Below are 20,755 nucleotides of genomic sequence, written 5' to 3' on the forward strand. Positions count from 1 at the left end.
TACATCTCTTTCCACATGAACTTTCTATCTCATTATGAAAATAGTAAGTTTATGGTTCAAAATATATGTAGACTAATGGAACACAATAGTAAGCTCAGAAACAGATTGACATGTATTTGGAAACTTGGTATATAGCCACAGGTGCTTTCAGAATCAGAGATGAAAAGATATTGCTGGCACAACTGACAAAAATAAAATGACATTCTTCTCCTGCACACAAATAGATTCCAGGTTGATTAAAGAAAGTATTAAATTTATCTTTAGAGTTTGAGGTAGGAAGCATTTGTTAAGAAACTAAAAAAATTTAAGTATAAAGGTAAAATTGATATATTTGACCATATTAAAAATTAAAGTGTACATATAACAAGGAATAACCATCAACAAAATGAGACGGTAGACCATAGAATTGGAGAAGGTATTTCCAAACCATATGATGGAATAAGATTTTATAGGGGTGCCTGGGTGGCTCAGTCAGTTGGCCATCTGACTTTGGCTCAGGTCATGATCTCACAGTTTGTGGGTTTGAGCCCTACATTGGGCTCTGTGCTGACAGCTCAGAGCCTGGAGCCTGCTTCGGATTCTGTGTCACCATCTCTCTCTGCCTCTGCTTGTTGTGCTCTATCTCTCTCTCAAAAATAAACATTAAAATAAAAATTAAAAAAAAAAGAATTTATAAAGAACTCCACAAAGAATTCACTGAAATAGTTCCTTAATACACATTGAATGTGACATTGAGGCATAAAGAGGAAACCACATTTCCAAGTTTAATTTCCAAGTTTTAATTAAGATACCCTGGAATAAATAACTTTTACCTCCGAGTGCACATTATGTATACAATGGAGGGCCTTATTGCTGGTGTTTGTGAGTGATTTAGGATGAAAGTAAGTTACCCCTGTGCCCTGTGATACTAATGTTTTCCTCATGCAGCCCCAGCGTACCACCTTCCTTAAATGTTAACTAGATTCTGGTTGTGTTTGGGTGTTTATCAAAACTGCTTATAATTTAGAAGTCACAGAATAGCTTGAATTTTGTTGTGAAATCTTAACTACTTACAAGAATGTCATAGAAACAAAAACACACACACTAAACCTCAATAAGAGAAAGACAAGATGAGAGAAACATGGGCAAAGGATGTGAATAGTTAGCTCACACAAGTGGAAAATGGAATGGCCAAAAAAGATGCTTGCATTAGTAATTAGAGAAACAATAAGATCTCATTTCGTACCATCAAAGTGGCATAAGTATTCATAGGTATTGGTAAATAATATGTCATATATATCATATATACACATATCTCCTATGTATACATATGGATCACATACAGCAAAACCTTGGATTATGAGTAATTTGTTCTGCGAGTGTTCCACAAGACGAGCAAGCATTTCTAATAAATTTTAACTTGATAAATGAGCAATGTCTTGCAATATGAGTGGTACGTGATGCTGAACATCACATGATCACAACTGAGCCAATGGTTCTTGAAAGTCGCTTTGATAAACAAATGCTTTGGAATACAAGCATGTTTCCGGAATGAACTATAGTTACAAACCAAGGTTTTACTGTATACGAAATACATGTCCTGTATATGTAGGATGAGAGAGAGAGAGAACAGATGGTCTATAGGTAGTAGCGTTTAATGAAAACTTAAATGTCTGTACATACACACACAGCTCTCGCTCTCCCTCTCAGCTGTTGCTCTCCCCTCAGAGAGAGCGAGAGAGAGAGAGAGAGCTCTGTGTGTGTATGTACAGACATTTAAGTTTTCATTAATGGCTACTACTTATAGACCATCTGTTCTCTCTCTCTCATCATAAAAATGGCTTTTGCATCTGAACCTGCCTGAGCTCTCCTTTCTCATATTTAGAGTAATGCTAATAATTTATATACCATTTGTAAGGGGAAATGTAAAGTAGCTTTAACAGTTATTAAGCACTGAGCTAAGTATGTTATATACATAATCTCATTTAATCCTATCAGTCCTCTGATATCATTACTCTCATGTTATACTTAGAAAATATTTAGAGAAGTCAGGTACTGTGCCCATTGGAGATCACCCAGCTAGTCACTCCTTTTGGAGCCAGGATTCTAGCTTAGCAGTCTCTGACACTAAAGCCCATGTTTTAGAATGGTAATAGGAGCAGAAACTGTAGTGACTAGTGTTTCAGAAATTCACACACCACAGGATCAATAGATTGCGAAGTGGTAGATGTAATGTAGAGGGAAAGAAGTAGCAAGAGTGATGGGTATTAGGAGAAGAAAACTAAAATGAGCAAAATCGTCTTAGTGTTCATGTTCACCTACCACTGACTCATGTGTTTGTCTGACGTTTTGCAGCAAGGTGGGTGAGGCTCTGAAGGGGTCATGTAGTAGATAGTGCAGGGGTTCAAACTCTTTGATGCCCTTTGCCCTGCGGCACAGATTTGGAGACGGTAAGAAGTACAGGAGTAGATACAGAAGCAGGCGGTGTCTGTGCAGGAAAGTACCACCTGGAAGCCAAAGCAGAGATCGGAAGGAAAGTGCAGTTAAAATGAATATACAGGGGCGCCTGGGTGGCGCAGTCGGTTAAGCCTCCGACTTCAGCCAGGTCACGATCTCGCGGTCCGTGAGTTCGAGCCCCGCGTCGGGCTCTGGGCTGATGGCTCAGAGCCTGGAGCCTGTTTCCGATTCTGTGTCTCCCTCTCTCTCTGCCCCTCCCCCTTTCATGCTCTGTCTCTCTCTGTCCCAAAAATAAATAAAAAACATTGAAAAAAAAATTAAAAAAAAAAAAAAAAAAAATGAATATACAGGGGTTCCTGGGTGGCTCAGTCTCTTGAGCGTCCGACTTCGGCTCAGGTCATGATTTCACAGTTTGTGAGTTCGAGCCCTACATCCGCCTCGCTGCTGTCAGCCTCAGGGCAGAGCCCGCTTTGGATCCTCTGTCCTCCTCTCTGCCCCTCCCCCACCTTGTGCTCTCCCCCAAATAATAATATTAAAAAAAAATAAAACGAATATACAAAACTTCTTAACTAGATCAAGTCCAGTGATTTTAAAAACCAACCAACCAACACACACACACACGCACGCACGCACGCACCCAAGTCACAGACAACCAGGATGTGTTTGAAAAGGCACCACAGAATGAAGAAGAAGGGGAATGGTTGTCTGTTTGAGGAGAGGAGTCATCAAACCCCGTGGCTCAGCTGGCTTGTCAGAATTGCCTCTGGTAATTCACTCTTGACAAGCTGTCCTGCTGGATGGAGACCTGGGTCTGCTCAGCCACCCTCGTTCCTGGGCCAGATGGGCCCAGAACGTGTGGTGGATAGCCCAGGGAGTGAGCCAGCAGAGGCAGACTGCTAACCTCAAATAACCAGTTTATGTCTGATTATAAGTGATTCTATCTGATCACTAATAAGTGAGTGAAGTGTGCATATTTTCTTCTGGCAGATTTTTCAGTGTTTTAGAACCTGTGTACAGAGTTGCTGATGCAAGCTGGACAGTTCTAGTTGGTAAAGATTTTGAAATGAAAAATGTAGATTTCTTATAAAAATATGTAGTCACCAAAAGATGGAAAATATATACAACCATAAGGAAGAAATAACATACACCCATAATTCCATTCACTGAGAGATAACCAGTTTTTACACTTTTAATGAGAATACTGAAATTGGAACAGGTCACAAAAATGGGTGTGAAAAAGAACTGAAGACTGAAATTATTTATGAATATGTACCTTTGCCATTTTTCCCTGGGGTCACATAAAATATATTTGAAATAACTCTTCTAAATTGTGATAAAACTCCAGTGGCCCTCCATTGAAACTAGGTACTTTAGGTCTTACACTCTTCTCAGAATTCTCATTGAACCCAAGTTAACAAATATTCTTTTTATTTATTTTTTATTTTTATTTTTTGAGAGAGAGAGACACACACACAGAGGATGTGTAGGGGAGGGGCAGAGGGAGAGGGAGAGAGAGAATTAAGCAGGCTCCATGCCAAGCTCAGAGTCTGATGCAGAGCTGAATTTCACAACTGCAAGATCATGATCTAAGCCAAAACAGGAGTCTGACACTTAACGGACTGAGCCACCCATGTGCCCCTAAGTTAACAGATATTCTTTACAAATTCCCTTATTTGGCTTTGTCAGCCTAATGCAAATGGGAGGAGTTGGTATGGAACAAGAAGCAGACCCAGGGACACAAAGATAGTGCCAGCTGATAGCCTGAGGTGGAGGGAGGAGACCAGGAAACCAAAGGAGCCCTGGAACTAACAGATTCAGCAGTAACTGGGTGTACATCACAGTGACCGAGTCAGCAAGGAAAGGTTAAGCAGCGGTTGCTTAAAAAGAAAATAAGCAGTGCTTCCTAAGGATTACTGTTAAATATTTTAAATATCCAAATAAATGAATATTTTAAATAAAAGTGTTCAAAAACTTAGTTTCAGCAATCTGGAGTCTTTTCTGGGTAGGGTGTTGAATACCCCAACAGAGCTGGGTAAATAAGACATTACGTAATTTCGCATCAGTAGGAGCCTTTGGAAGAACCTTGAGCTATTTGTCTATTGCTATGTATTGTCATAATGATACTTGTAGCCACAGTTGTAAAAGAGAAAATGAGGTCTTTAGGATCTCTTTTGTTGTTTGTGTCCTATATTTATGAATGCTTCTGTTTCAGGAAGGAACATCTGCTATGGAAAATCTAAATGAGATGCAATGCATGTGGTTTCAGACAGAATGCATTTCAGCTTACCAGCGTTTGGGGAGATATGGGGATGCCTTGAAAAAATGCCATGAAGTAGAAAGGGTAAGTTGTAGAACTTTGACTTTACTTTTCTCCTGTAAGGTGATGAAAAAAGCGGGTTGATTTCTACATGGGATCATCTACCTGTTCTGCTTTGGAAACTTCACTGTGAAAAACATGCTTGGTCTTTAGCTTTTCAAACATTCAGAAGTTGTGAATAAGTGATTGCTTTGTTTTGATCTTCAAATGGTTATGATTGAGACAGGTCTGCGTAATTTGGTCTGAGGGAAGAAGGAAAAGATGAATTTATCAAGCCATTACTGTTATTGTTAACATATATTCAAAATTTGTTTTTCCTAATCCGGCCATTATTTGATCTCCTCACTAGCCCAGAAGGACACACAAGCTGATGGCCACCTCTTTCCCCTTTACATCAGGATCTGCTCTGGAGCCAGCCTCTCTCCAGTTTGTCTTCCCAGGATACTTGTTCTCATGTCCGATACTTTGTACAGCAATCTGTGGCTGGTTTGCAGGCTTATTTTATTACTTGCTTTTAGGATTATGTGTGATGTGTCCTAGTGAGGGGACTTTTCTTTTCCTTTGTGTGAATTTTGTTTTCCTGTTCTTTGTCATCTCTGAAGCACTCTCCTTCCAAATGGACAACAGGAGGAAAAGAGCCACAAAAGCACCCCTGAGGCAGTCCTCAGCAGCCCTCAGTTGTGGGGTCAATCGGCAGCACTGTTCCCATGCTGACGCAGTATAAAACCACAGGCGTCGTAGTCAGGTGAGCCTGATGTCTGCACTCTAGCAGTCACTTTGGCCTTTTTCCCCATGTGAAACTTCCAAGGTTACCCAAAAGAAAGCCTAAATCTTAGGGGGTGGCTTTTGCTGGGAACTGGAACTAGGATTATACCTGATCCCTTTTGGAAATAACCTAGTTTTTTGTTTTTGTTTGGTTTCTTTGCTTTTTTCTTTTTGAGCCTGGGCTTGCTGGCTATATCTCTGGGGGAAAATCCATATCTTCTCCTTGAAAAATATAAAGCCCTCAGATGATACGCGAAATACTTAGGCAATATCCAAGCATTCTAATTTAAACCCGGCTCTTATTTCTGTGATAAAACCATAGATCACCAGTTTGTTTCAACATTCCTTAGATGACCAGCACTTTAAAAGCATTCTTGTTACTAAGGAAAGATACATGCTTATTACCCAGGACGTTCTCAGGGAGCAATAGATTGTTTCCTGAATGAAGAAGCTACTAGGCACTTATGGATCAGTAATTCCAGCAAGGGCATGGCTAGATATTTACCAGATTTTCTGTGAAAGTGAAATTTGCACATCCTTAGGGTCATTATAACTATGAGTGTCTCCAGCTTCAGGCCCACCCCTCCTAATATTCATGACTATCAATAGTTCTCTTGGTGGTATTTCTTGAGGATTGTTAGAATATGATTAATAGCTCTTCCATTACTAAGTTTCATTTAGATTATGCTCTCCCTTAAATTTTTAGTGACTTTTGTCTGAGTGACATGAAATAAAAGTCTGTAATGTCAGATAAACTGTGTCTCTTGTTCAAGAAATAGGATTTGACTGGTAGAAAGCATTTTTGAAGAAAAAAAAAATAGAAAACCATTGGCTATCAGAGATTAAAATAGGCAGAAATTGTCACCCTCTGGTCATGTTATATAATCATTTCTAGAAACTTTACTGTTTCTGTTTTGGATTTGTTAGTGCTTGAGGACAGAAAGAACCAGACACAGATAAGTGAGGGAAGAGCCTATTCTTATGCCATTTGTGAGCTAGTCTTTTATAGTGAGTTATTCATAGTAAAAGTAAGACTTAACTCTTCTAGTGTATGTAGAAATGTGAGTGCTTAGTATAAATAAGGTGATTAAATATTTGCCGATTGATTAATACTAAATTAGTAATGCTATTAATTTCATTTCTAATAAAATTAACATAATCTGAAAGAATTCTTAATGATATAATTTGTTAGGATTTAAGAGTAATTACAGAATTCAGTGATTTATTATGATAAATATCTTCATGACCTACTTTTGTGCCTGGATTTTAAGTATTTTAGTAAAGAAATGATGACCTTTCAAAAGTAAAACTTTGCAGTTAACCTTCACCTTCAGTGAATACGGATGTAAGTTCAAATAAGGTCTAGGCCTTTCTTCTGCCTTCAAGAACTTACTCAAGAATTCTCCCCTTGAAGGCAGTTTCAGCCATGACATGTATTGCTGTAAGCTTTTAGTTAATTGCATTTGTAATGTTAGAATTCTAGAATGGCCCAGGATAGTATTTTTTTTGCTTTCATCTTGCAGCCCTCATAGGATTTTAGGATTATATGTAAAGGTTATGAAGTCCAGCCTAATCTGATGTTTAGAACTTGAGGTTTATTAAAAATAAAACAGCCATCTTTAAAGATACTAGATATAAACATGTGTTCATAATAATTTTATATTTCAAGACTTTTTTCTTTTCTTTTTTCCCAGGGATTAGTTTCTCATTTTAGTATGCTGATTTATGTCTGAAATGGATCAGTAATACTTATTTCTAAAACTTGATGATAAGATCTAGGATTTCTGATAGATCAGAACCATAGGCAGTTCATAACTTTATCTTCTAGCATATCTTAACCTTTATCTAGTTGATGTGTGTTTTATAATAACAGATTTTCTATAATGGGGGTAGAGTTGCTTACTACCCTAGTTCGTCTAATTATTATTATTTTTCAAATCAGAGGTTTTTGTTGCCTTTCTGTATATGACCTTTTGTTGGGCTCCTCCAGGGTTGCCGAGAAGTAAGGGGGTGGGGGAACCTGGGTAAGAAGAGAGGGACTAATACGGAATTCCTAAAGGAAACCGTGCTCTTAGGCCACGAATAGCATTTCTTTATTCTCTACTGACTCGTCTTATTTTGATTCAAGCCTAATTTTGACAAATTAAGCAATTCCTGCCCCTCCCCCAAAGAACTAGTAATTTATGATGAGGGGAAAATGGAGTTAAGAGTGTGAGCTGTCTATTAAAATTTGGTTACCTGGTTTCTGCAGGAAGCTGATAAGTGACCATATTATGCTGGAGTATGGGGAAGCTAACTTCACCTGTTTGTGTCATCTAGCTTATTTTTATGTTTTACCAATCTAGAGACTTAAAAATCACCCCAAGATAGTATAAGGGAGATCTTTGTGGGGATGGAATAGTTCTGTGTCTTGATTGTGGTGGTGGTTACATGAATCTACACATGTGATAAAATCGCATTAGAACTATATACCCACATTGTATCAATGTCAGGTTTTTGATTTTGTTCTCACACTATAATTATGGAGGATATAACTCTTAGGAGGAAATTGAGAGACCAGTGTACGGGGTATCTCTGCACTACCTTTGTAACTTCTTATGTATCTATAGTTGAAAATAAAAAAATTAAAAAAAAAAAAAAAAAAAAAAGAAAGTCAAGCTAAGATTATTTAGTTGTTTCTTAAAAGGATTCTACAATATAGCGTTTCTTCCCAAAGCAAAATTATTTTGTTAGTATCCTACTTTTTCTAATTAACTCTGGCCATATCCTGTCCACAACTATGAGCTTACTATAGAGTGATCAACATCCAGGTTTGCCCGGGGCAAAGCGTATTCTTAAGACACTGGACTTTCCTTGGAAAAACTGAGAAAGCCCCAGGCTAGCCAGGATAAGTTGGTTACCCTATATATGGAAGACTAACTGGAGAGAGGCAGCCTGTGGGCTGTTACTGATAAAGAGGCGGCTTAAATGTTTGTGGTTCTCTACTGCTCCCTCTAAGACTTGACCTAGAATATACGTCTACTAAAGCTGCTAGAGTATCTCTTAAAACTTGTGTCTGCCTTTTACACATAAATGTTTCTTAACTTAAAAAAAGGTCCTGTAATCTCTTAGATGTTATCATCTCATTATGTATTCCTTGATGTGGGCACTGCCATTTTTCCTCAGTTGTATTGAATTTTAAGATTTGGTGCTAGACATAACTTGATTTATATTAACCACGAACAGCTTTATGAAACCTGTAATCCTTTGATAAAAAAACAAGTTTATGTTGATACTTATGAATTGATTTGTCTTATTGATGGGAGGAGTGCAATTTTCAAATATAACACATTAAAGCATGATTCTTGAAGTTATAAACTAATGTTGAATGTTTATTTTTTCCCATTTTTTCCCCTCCACACTGTGTGCTTTTATACTTCTTACCTTAGAATTCTTCCCTTAAAGTCTCAGGTACTTAATGTCATTCTGTGTGTAGTGTATTTCTAATTACCAACACAAATAAAATTATGAAATGATGTGGACAGTTGCTAATGTGTCTTCTGCACAGTGAGTTAGTACTTAGGCCCCCAGGACAGAGGGGAGATGAAGTAGCAGAAGAGCTTAATTTGTATTCATGTATTGAATCATTCATTTTTGTGTATATTTTTGGAGAAGCTAAAATAGGGGAATAGAAAGAAGATGGAGGCAGAGAGGCATATAGGAAAGAAAACAAAAGTATCAGTTGTTTTGAATTGTTAATCATCTCCTTGCAATGTAAGGAATTGGTTCTTTAACTTTTCGGGCCATGAACCCTTTGGGAATTGGATGAAAGCCTTGAACTCTCTGCTTAGGACAATGTTATTATGCTTATTTTATACATAGACTCTAGTTTAGGAACCATTGCTAAAATGGAATGTTGGTAGAATAATGGGAGTTTATTAAATGAGAAAAAGCTAGAATGCTCTGTGTTCAATGAAATTTTTAAACTATCTTATTTGATCACTTAACAACCTTATGAAATTGGCTATGTGGATTTCTTTATTCCTACCTAATTTAAATAATTGAAGCTGTAGGAAATTAAGAGGTCACATGAGTGATAAGCATTTTCTCTCTTGAGTTAGCAAAAACTGTGCTTATTGAATGTTAGGCCTGTGCCATGCAGTAGGGATAGAGATGACAGGGCTTGTCCTCAAAGTTGAGTAGAACAGTCTGATTTGTAAACATTTAATGTGAACCTGTGTATATTTGACCTTCATTCAGAGCTCCATTTAACTCTGCCTTGCTCATTTTGGGGGAATATGGAGGAGAAATATTTCACTAAAACAAAATTATCAATATGTACTGATTTCAAGGTTAAAAAAAATCTGATTATCTGACTTATTACACAGAAATTGAGTGTCGTCACAAAAAGTGATACAGGGAATGGCCAAGTAACAGAAACTTAAGTTGAATGCAAAGAATAATTTGATGTTCTTTGTAGTGTTGAACAGTGGAGAGGGGCAACTAAGTGAAATTGTGACTGTTAACATTGTATTTGGGGTTTTTTATGATTTTCTTTCAAAAAATAGACATTACTGACATATATATAAGGGATAATTTTGTGTTTTTTTTGAAGCATTTTTTTGAGATAACCGATGATCAATTTGACTTCCATACATACTGCATGAGAAAGATGACCCTTCGTGCCTATGTTGACCTTTTGAGATTAGAAGATATACTCAGAAGACATGCCTTCTATTTCAAGGCTGCTAGATCAGCGATTGAAATATACTTGAAATTGTATGATAACCCCTTAACCAGTGAGAGCAAACAGCAAGAAATAAATTCAGGTAACTGAAAAGGAACTTGATGTAAAAGGATGGAAAAGAACACAAAATTTCAGAATGTCCTTAGCATAACAATACATACAAAAGCATTTTGTCAAATGTATGTGAAGACGGCATCAGGTAGCCTGTATGCCCCCAAAACAGTGCAGGGGATAGGGGGAGCTTAGAAAAAGTCAGCAGGATCATGCTCTGTAGCTAATAATTCTAAATAGCCCTAATTTGATGACTTGTGATCATTTTTATTTTTATTTTATTTTTTTATGTTTTTTAAATTTTTTAAGATTTTATTTTTTTTTAAGTAATGTCTACTTCCAACATGGGGCTTGAACTCACAGCCCTGAGATCAAGAGTCGCACGCTCCATTGACTGAGCCAGCCAGGTGCCCTGCAATCATTTTTATTTTTATCTTCAGTAAGGCCAATTAAGGAAAAATAGAAATGTCTGTGGACTGGGTTCTTTTTCTCTCTTTTTTTAAATTGTAAGTGAAAATAGCTTTGAGCCCCTTTGGGAAAAATACATGTTCTTACAGTTTCTAGTGCCTAGTTAATTGAAAATAATACTGCCAATGAGGATATTTGTCCAGCTTTTTATTCACTAGAATGTTAGTATCTACAGGTATTTGAGAGATAGTAATGTGGAGGAAAATTTCGGATCAGATCACAATTCTGTGTGTATGCATTGTCTCACTTGTCCTTGATATATTCCAAGAGGATAGCTGGTGTCATCACCCCCACTGTGCGCAGATTGGGATTGAGACTCAGTGAGATGAAGTGATTTACCTAAATAAAGTCATGTTATCATGTTGGGAGGCAGAACTAGGCCATAATTGGTTAATTTTATTTTATTATTATTTATTTTTATATATTTTTTTTAGAATCGGTTCATTTTAGTCAATGCAGTGTTTACCAGTTGCCTTTTGTGTGTCAGGTGTGTGATAGGTGGTGGCACTTCCTAAAAACCTCCATATCATTGCCTCTTCCCCCTTTTCCCTTGTAAAAGCTGTACTAAAAATTGCAGAAGAATGTGAGGAACATGGAAACACTGACTTAGAATTTGTATTCATTTGGATATTTGTAGAAAACTTGTCAGCCAAAGAGTTGAAGAAAATGCTTAGCAAGCAGAGAAGAGCTCAGAAAAAGGCTAAACTGGAAGAAGAGAGAAAGCATGCGGAAAGGGAACGTCAACAAAAAAATCCAAAGAAAAAAAGAGATGAAGAAGAAGAAGAAGGCAGTGGTCTCAAAGAAGAACTTATACCTGAAAAATTAGAAAGGGTGAGATAAACTTACTGTCTTTATTTGGTAGAATTTATGTTACTTGGTTCTGTTTTGGTCACGAATGTGTTTTAATTACATCTGTAGATCAGAAGCCCTTTGTAATATTTCAAGGTCATGATACTAGTCAGTTAGTTTTGAGTGATAATACGCAAATTTTGGTTAATGCAGATTATACGTAGAATTGTAGTTGTGGTAGGCAGCATAATGTCCCTTTAAATCTCTTCACATCCTAATCCCTGGAATTTGGGAATATGTTCCATTACATGGCAAAGGGGAATAAAGGTGGCAGATGGGATTTATGATTGTAATTAGCTGGCCTTCAAATAAGGAGGTTAGCTTGGATTGTCTGGGGAGCCGAATGTAATCACAGTGGATCTTTAGAGTAGAGGGAGACAGGAGAGGGTTGGAGTCCTGTAAGGAGAACTCAGCCTGTTACTGGTTTTGAAGAGGGAATGAGGGAGCCACAAATGGAGATTGTGGGCAGCTTTGAGGAGCTGAAAGGGCCTTGAAACATACTCTCCCTTCGAACCTCCAAAAGGGAGGTGGTCCTGCTGGCACCTTGATTTTTAAGCCCAGCCAGACCCATGTTGGACTTCTGACCTACAGACCTGCAAGATAATGAATAGGTGTTGTTTTATGAACACTAACTTGTTGGTAATGTGTTACAGCAGCAATATAATTATTACATCTGGAAACATTTTATATATATTGATATGTTTTAGCTACAAAGAGAAAGCACTTCATGGCTGGGATTTTCTAAAAGTGTTGGTAGTTATTTAGGGACCAGGTTTAGGGAAATATTTTAGTTTTCAGGTTTATTCACTATAGAATCTAGTGTATTTCAAATTTGTCATTTTTTCCAATCACACGATACAGTTATATTTGCCTCTTTACTATAGATGTTTGAAGAATAAGGGGCTATCAGTATTTGGTGTCCCATCTCCTTAAGCCTATGGAATAATTTCCTGTATTTTTTTGGATTTTTATGAGATTATAATGATTTTATAATCAGAAGAAACAATGGAGCCATATCCATTTTGAAATTACTATTTTGAATTTGTTTACAGATGATAGTTTTAAAATGTTTTCTTGCTTATTTCGTCATATAAAGAGAATGGTAAATTACTTTAGAGACATATTAATATGAGATTTTGGGGGAAACTGACTTGTGTAGCTGTTTTTAAATGTAATAATTTTCCTTTCTGTTTCAAAATAGATAGAAAATCCATTAGAAGAAGCTATCAAGTTCCTTATACCTCTTAAGAACCTTGTTGCTGATAACATTGACACTCATCTATTAGCATTTGAAATATATTTTAGAAAAGGTAATAGTTTGAATTCAGTTGTTAATCCTTACTTATATTGGTGACCATATTCAGCATAATCTTTATCAAGTTAGATTGATTTTTGTTTCTTAAAGATCCATTTCAGCCTTCCACAAAAGGCTCCCAATCCCTTTTTCCTTTGCTACTCAAAACTTTTTGGGGTAACTAGTTAGAAAATTATGTTCAAATCCCTTTTAAGAAGAGTTTGAACAGTCATACAAATTGTTTACCTGAAGCAGTTCTACATGATTTCAAACTTTTCTTTAGAAAATAAAAGTTGTCTTTGATAACCAAAGTCAGCTTTGAATTTTACTTATGAATGTTATAGGAAAGGTAACATTTTGTTACTGGAATTTAAGTGAGGCTAAAATAAAGTGACTAAAATAACATACATAAATATTTGATGCTGTTACCTTTCCATGTTTTTCTGACACAGGGAAGTTTCTGTTAATGCTGCAGTCTGTCAAACGAGCTTTTGCCATCAACAGTAATAACCCATGGTTACATGAATGCTTAATTAAATTTTCTAAATCTGGTAAGTATGAAAAAAGGTAATATTTATGTAAAAGCAAGTATGACAGTTCAGAGGCCTCTCATTAAGCTGGATATTAAAGAGATTTACATTAATGTGAAGCAAGGAAAGGATAATATTTACGGTGTGTTTATAAATTAAACATGCTAGCAAAGATATGTTAGAAATTAGTGCATTTTTAAGCTAGAATATATTTAGTATTCCAAAGGAGCAATATTTTTACTGTGTGAAATGTATCAAGCTTAATAACAAATATAAATGTATTTCCATTGATTTTGTTTCAAAGGATAGATTAAAAATTTTTTTAATTCCAAATGTTTTGTTTTTATAGTGTCTAATCATAGTAATCTTCCAGACATTGTGAGTAAAGTTCTATCTCAAGAAATGCAGAAAATATTTGTCAACAAGGATTTGGAAAGTTTTAATGAGGATTTTCTCAGACACAATGCTACCTCTCTTCAGCATCTGCTTTCAGGTTGGTATTGGACTCCCAGGGGTAAAACAGTTCTGGAAAGGGTTAGAATGTGGTGAAAATAAACGTTTGGAAAGATGTTCAACCTCACAAGTTATCCTAGAAGTAGAAATGAATGCAATACCATTTTTGATCTTTCCAGTTAAGGAAGGTCTGTTTGTTTGGAAAAAGGAGACGGAAGTACGGTAAAGATGTGGTGGGTAAGCACTCGTGTATCTCGCTGCTGTGAATGTAAACTGGCCCGGCCATTTAGGAAAGCAACCTGTCCTCTTATGAGGAGCGTCACATTATCTGTGATTTTCGCTGTCATCATACTTTTGTAAATAATTTTAAAGAATTAATCCAAAGCAGAGATAGAGCTTTAAGCGCAAAGACGTTAACTGAAATGCTGTAAGTGTGGGGAAAAGAATGGAAACAAAGCTGATGTATGTCTGATAGTAGGGGAAATAGTAGCAGGTTTGTAGTGGAATGGAAAACCCAGCAGTCCTGTAAAGGGATGTTAATTTGGATGATTTGTAATAATGGGGGTAAATAATTTCATAACACGTACACGGAAGTAACATACAATATAATTTCAACTGTAAAAAAAAATACATGGGATAAAGGCTGAAAAGAAATACATATGAAAGCTTTAATGGTTGCCTTCGTGTGTTGTGGTTATGAGTGATTTATTTTTTCTTGTGTTTTTATTACTTGCCATATTTTATATTTTGAGGATTTACTTATATCCTGCCTGTACAGAAGGATTTTAGGGAGTTTATTCAGTTTCATAAAATGACAGAATGGCTTGGATGGACAAGATGGTAAATTGGACAAAAGATTGTGGACGAGGAATTGGAGACAAAATGAAGTACATAATATAGTTAACTAAGCTCCTACGTTAAGCATATACTTAAATATTTTAATTTAAGCTTTCTTGTTCTAAAGGGAAACTTCTTGATTCTGATATCTATGGGAAAAAAAGTTAATTCCTGTGAAAAACTGCAACTTCTTGGTACAAAGGGAAATAAGAACTTCTCCTCAAGAACACAGGATAATGGACGAAAACATTTTTTTATTGTTTTTAGGGAAATACCTTCCCAAATATTATGTGAAATTCTAAGGAAAAGTTAAATGTTGCCACATAAAAGTTAAAACACCATAAAAAAAAGTCAAAAGACCAGGCTGGCGCTCAGTGGGTAGAGCATGCGACTCTTGATTTTGGGGTTGTGAGTTCTTAGCCCCATGTTGGGGTTAGAGGTTACTTAATAAATAAAAAAGAAAGAAAGAAAGTCAAAAGGCCAGTTGGAAAAAAAATATTTACAGATATGTAACTAATAGAAGGCTAATAATATATGTAGAGTTCGTATAGATTAGCAATAAAAAATATAAATTGATTAAAGGCCAGTAGAAAAATGAGCATAGAACATGGAGCAGGAGATACCGTCATGGAGAAAGAGGTTATTAATTGAATGAATACTGGTTGCCTCCATTCTGAAAGGGAAGGAACACGTCTCTCTTGGTCACTTGTGTACCCAGTGCCCAGCAAAGGGTCTTATTTAGAGACACCATACGTTGTGGTGTTTCTGACCAGAAGTATCCCCTTTCCCCCCTCCCTGGCCTTGACCCCTCTGCCTGTACCTCCTCATCCCAGTCCTGACACACTGGTTGGCACTGTCTGATGTGCTGTTCTGGGAGCCCCTGATGGCAAGGCTTAGAGCTGTTTTGGTCACTAACGTGTCTCCTACATTGTCCAGTATAGAGCCAGGCGTAGTAGCTTAGTGAATGGTGAATGAATGAGCCAGCTTGCTGTGACCCTGCATCACTACCCAAACTGGTCATTATCCCATTACCCTAGCTGGAACTAATGGTGAAATTAAGAGCTTTGAGCCCATATACCCCAGGTGTGAAACAAAAATCTCCAAAATTTACAGGAGAAATGTAAACTGAATATTACTGAAAAATAGCTTTAAAAATATGTTCTTTGTGAATATGCAAGCATTTTCTGGAAGATGTAGAAAGAACACAAATACATGGAGGTTAAATAAAATGGTAATAAACAATGAATGGGTCAACCAAGAAATCAAAGAGGAAATAAAAAAAATACATGGAAAAAAATGAAAATGAAAACACATGGTGCAAAATTTTGGGGATGCAGCAAAAGCTGTTCTAAGAGAGAAGTTGATAGCAACACAGAGCAACATCAAGAAGCAAGAAGACTGTCCAGTAAACAACCTAATCTTAACACGTAAAGGAGACAGAAGAAGAGCAAACAAAGCACGAAGCTAGTAGAAGAAAATAATAAAGATTTAGAGCAGAAATAAATGAAATAGAAGCTGAAAACCAATAGAACAGATCAATGACACCAGGAGCTGGTTCTTTGAAGAGATCAACAAAATTGATAAACCTTTAGCCAGACTCAAAAAAAAAAAAAAAGGGAAAAAGGACTCAAAATCAGAAGTGAAAGAGGAGAAATAACAACCGAGTCCATAGAAATAAAAAGGACTGTAAGAGAATACTATGAAAAGGCACATGCCAACCAACTGGACAACCTACAAGAAATGGACAAATTCCTAGAAACGTATAACCTCCTAATACTGAATCCAGAAAAAACAGAAAATTTGAACAAACTAATTACCCAGTAATGATACTGAATCAGTAATCAAAAAATTCCCAACAAACAAAAGTCCAGGACCAGGCGACTTCAAACATTTAAAGAGGAGTTAATACCTATTCTTCTCAAACTATTCCCAAAAACAGAAGAGGAAGAAAAACTTCCAGATTATTCTATGAGGCCAGCATTACCCTATACTAAAACCAGATAAAGACAAAAAACAAAAAACTACAGGCCAGTATCCCTGATGAACATACTTGTAACAGTCCTCAACAAAATATTAGCAAACCATGTCCAACAATACATTAAAAATTCATTCACCATGATCAAGTGGGATTTCTTCCTGGCTTGCAAGGATGGTTCACTATTTGTAAATCAGTCTGTGTGATACATCACATCAGTAAGAGAGAAAGGATAAAAACCATATGATCATTTCAGTAGATGCAGAAAAATTACATAGGAATAAGGATTTTTAAAAAAGCTTTAAAAAATACTTATTTTCTTTGTGAACATGCAACCATTTTCCTTTTGTCCCTCCACCACACTTCTCTGTGACAGTAATTTGTTCCTTAGATGTATTATTTTAGCGTATCATCTTAAAAAAATTATTTTAGCTGAAATGTCGATTGATACTACAGGGCAGCCCATATTTATATTTCCAGTTATAGTGTTTCTTTGGGAAAGGATCGGTTGTTAAATCTGGTCTCCTGGTAAGTGTTTAACAACCATCTCTTTGTGACAGAAGCCCTGCTTTGTAGTGTTTTGCCATTTACAAGCACTCCCATTGTGGTGCCAGGCTGTCAAGAGGATGTCATTAAATTGGGAGTTGGGAAGAGACACTGTACCTGGCTCACCAGTTCTGGTAGGAGGCAGCTCCAACTCACTGCTGACTTTAAGTCATTGGAACCAGATTTTAAGCCACTGGTTAATGTCAATCAAATCAATTGTAAGATATAGGAGTTTGCTCATTTTGTAGTGTCTTGGTATTTCAGGTGCTAAAATGATGTATTTTCTGGACAAGTCAAGGCAAGAAAAAGCAATTGCTATTGCCACTAGACTGGATGAAACTATAAAAGATAAAAATGTAAAGGTAAGATTTTTCAGAATAAGTTTTACAAATTGATGGATACTGAGTGATCTGGCAAAATGTGTGTCTTTACAACCTAATTCTTAAGTGGGCCTTCAGAGTTGGGTCTGGATCTGAGTCACATTAGGCAAGTTTCCATTTCTTAGCTTCCTTTTCCTCATACGACGAGGGTGAAAATACAGGCATACCTGGGAGATACTGTGGGTTCTGCTCCAGACCACTGCAAATAAAGTGAATATCACACTAAAGTGAGTCAAATCAACGTTTTGGTTTTCCAGTGCCTATAAAAGTTCTGTTCGTACTATACCGTAGTCTGTTAAGTATGCAAAAGTGTTATGTCTAAAAAAAAATGTGCATACCTTAATTAAAAAAATAGTTTATTATGGTGCTCCTGGCTGGCTTAGTCAGTGAGGGTGTGACTCTTGATGTCAGGGTCATGAATTCAAGCCCCATGTTGGGTGTGGAGCCTACTTAATTTAAAAAAAGAAACCTGTTACTAAAAAATACTAACCATCATCTGAGCTTTCAGTGAGTCGTAATCACTGATCACAGATCATCATAACAAATATAATAATAATGAATAAGCTTGAAATATTTGCAAGAATTACCAAAATGTGACATAGAGACACAAAGTGAGCAAATGCTGTTGGAAAAATGGTACTGATAGACTTGCTCAGTGTAGGGTTGCTACACAGTATCTGCAAAGCACAGCAGAGCGGGCACAATAACATGAGGTGTGTCTGTACTCCTGACCTCATGTACTTGGTTTAAGGGTTAATTGAAATGATAAACTGTGAAGGGCTTGGCACCTGCCTGGCACACAGTAAACACTCAGTACATGGGAACTATTGATTGTTGTTAATAAAGGATATTTCCAGTTTAGTGATTAGGTTCAGAGATTCACTTTTTCAAGTATTAGAAGCATATGGCTTTTTTTTTTTTTTTTTTTTTTTTTTTAATTTTTTTTTCAACGTTTTTTATTTATTTTTGGGACAGAGAGAGACAGAGCATGAACGGGGGAGGGGCAGAGAGAGAGGGAGACACAGAATCAGAAACAGGCTCCAGGCTCCGAGCCATCAGCCCAGAGCCTGACGCGGGGCTCGAACTCACAGACCGTGAGATCGTGACCTGGCTGAAGTCGGACGCTTAACCGACTGCGCCACCCAGGCGCCCCAGCATATGGCTTTTTTAAGGCTCTGTCGATTTGATTTCTAAAGTGTTCCTGTTTTGAGGTGATTTCTTACTGTGGGTAGCAAGAAGTTCTTTTACACTGAGGCGAAACCAGTTTTCTTTTGCTTAATTAACAAATTGCATCTTCTGATTAAAGTGATGATTAACCAACATTTTCTCTTAAAAATAATTTTTATTTTCCCCTTTTCCAATAGACTTTAATAAAGGTTTCTGAGGCACTGCTTGATGGCAGCTTTGGGAACTGTAATTCCCAGTATGAAGAATACAGGATGGCCTGTCATAACCTGCTTCCTTTTACTTCCGCTTTCCTGCCCGTTGTGAATGAGGTCGACAGTCACAATGTGGCACTAAACCACACAGCTAACTATGATGTCTTGGCAAATGAGATTTGAAATCCCATAGAAGGTTGACTCCTGTAAGACTCAGAGCTGAATTCAGATCAGGGTTTCTTTTTCAGGGTGTATTTTAATATAGATATGAAATGAAATAATTGGATAGAATTTTTTTTTTTTGGATAGAATTTTTAATAAATGGAGTATTCTGTAAGCTTATTTTATTCTTTATCTGACTCTGCCAATTTACATAAACATCTGTTAAAAATTACCTGTTTATACTTGTACAGTTTTCTTAAACTTTCAAATTATCAGCATTGTGATGGGTGCTGTCACTTCTGTATCATAAATATAATTTCTTACTAAGCTAAGTTGTATACAGCCCCACTGTATTATTTTCTTTAGATGCTGGTTTCAGAAACTATGTTTTGATCTCTTACTGGTTTGTTGTATTTGTTTATTTGCTTGCCTTTTAATTAAAGCATGTCAGTTATAAAGTGTTAACTGTTAAAAACAATATGGAACTTTTTTGGCAGACACTGGGGTTTATTTTAAAATTTATTTCAGTTTGCCCTTCCTTCCACCTTAATTTTTTTCGTGATTTACCACTTCTTTTTTAGTATCCATGAAAATGATACTTTCTATTGAGTAAGGGTACTCCAGTTTTATGTAGATGATTCAGAATGTGGGGATTGGTTTGCTTCTTAATCATGGAAATTCACTGGTAAGTTTGTTGCATATCTCTAGACCAGTCTTTTAAAGACTCCCGGGTAAGACTTATGCTTCCTTGACTAAATTGCTTGCGTGTCAACAAGTATTTGATATCTGAACAGTGTGCTTCAAGGGAGCATAATAGGGAAGAATGCAAATGACAAGGAAACATTCGTTCTTACTCTTACAGCCAGGCATTGACTATTAAATGTTTTTGTATCAGCAAAATGAGAATTTAAACTCCTGTTAGTTTAATTATTAAAACATGGTTCAGCAATATTTTTTTGGGAGGGGGTAAAGGTTTTTGTTCTGTCTGTACAGAAAACAATAATGGAATCATTCAGTAGATTTCTTTCAGAATTGTGTAAATATGTCTAATATTAATACTTCCCTTTGAGGCAAATACAAATTCAAAAAGGGAGATTTTATTTAGAGAAGCCATTCTAATTAAAATGATTTTCCTTCACTCTAAGCTGTTTAGATTCATAATTGTTAAGAGAAAAAAAACTCACTGTAAAATAATGCCAACCTATATATGCTGTAATAAATTATTTTGTACACAGTTGCTTATTTGTATTTGTGTTATTACTTCACACAAAATATTTTTGCAAAATGTTTTCTCTTTTTCTTTGAGGGAATAAAAACTTAATCATCTTAATTTTTACAAGTTTTTAAAAAGAAAGTTGGTTATTAAAAATATTAAAATATTAAAATAAACACCTACCAATAAACTCTGGTGCCACAGCAGCTTGACTTCTTTTTTAGTGTTTTAATAATTTTAGAACTAGGTAACCTTTGTCACTAAATAATCCTGGCACATCTGTAATGTGTTATGTTACTTTCAGCAAGAAGCCACTTGCATAGAGATTCCCGTTAATTGTAATTAATGTGGAATATGTGCTGCAGTGGCAGTCT

The 20,755-nt window shown here is 36.4% G+C and overlaps 1 protein-coding gene across 12 annotated transcripts in view; it reads left to right on the forward strand.

Annotated features, from left to right (window-relative positions):
- Positions 1-20,405, forward strand: part of NAA16 (N-alpha-acetyltransferase 16, NatA auxiliary subunit) — a 65,325-nt gene extending 44,920 nt beyond the window's left edge. For 10 of the 12 annotated variants that reach the window (XM_060637066.3, XM_060637070.3, XM_060637068.2 and 7 more), the window contains 9 exons: positions 4,649-4,777; positions 10,113-10,326; positions 11,401-11,594; positions 12,814-12,922; positions 13,359-13,457; positions 13,786-13,929; positions 17,262-17,381; positions 17,512-17,609; positions 18,992-20,405. In XM_060637066.3, coding sequence (XP_060493049.2) covers positions 4,649-4,777; positions 10,113-10,326; positions 11,401-11,594; positions 12,814-12,922; positions 13,359-13,457; positions 13,786-13,929; positions 17,262-17,381; positions 17,512-17,609; positions 18,992-19,189 — 1,305 coding nt within the window. In that variant the 3' untranslated portion in view covers positions 19,190-20,405. The remainder of the gene's footprint in view (positions 1-4,648; positions 4,778-10,112; positions 10,327-11,400; positions 11,595-12,813; positions 12,923-13,358; positions 13,458-13,785; positions 13,930-17,261; positions 17,382-17,511; positions 17,610-18,991) is intronic. The other 2 variants (XM_060637069.3, XM_060637071.3) reach the window with 1 other exon arrangement.
- Positions 20,406-20,755: the final 350 nt, after the last annotated feature.

This window comes from Panthera onca, chromosome A1, assembly GCF_046562875.1.
Source record: "Panthera onca isolate mPanOnc1 chromosome A1, mPanOnc1 haplotype 2, whole genome shotgun sequence".
Lineage (NCBI taxonomy): Eukaryota > Metazoa > Chordata > Mammalia > Carnivora > Felidae > Panthera > Panthera onca.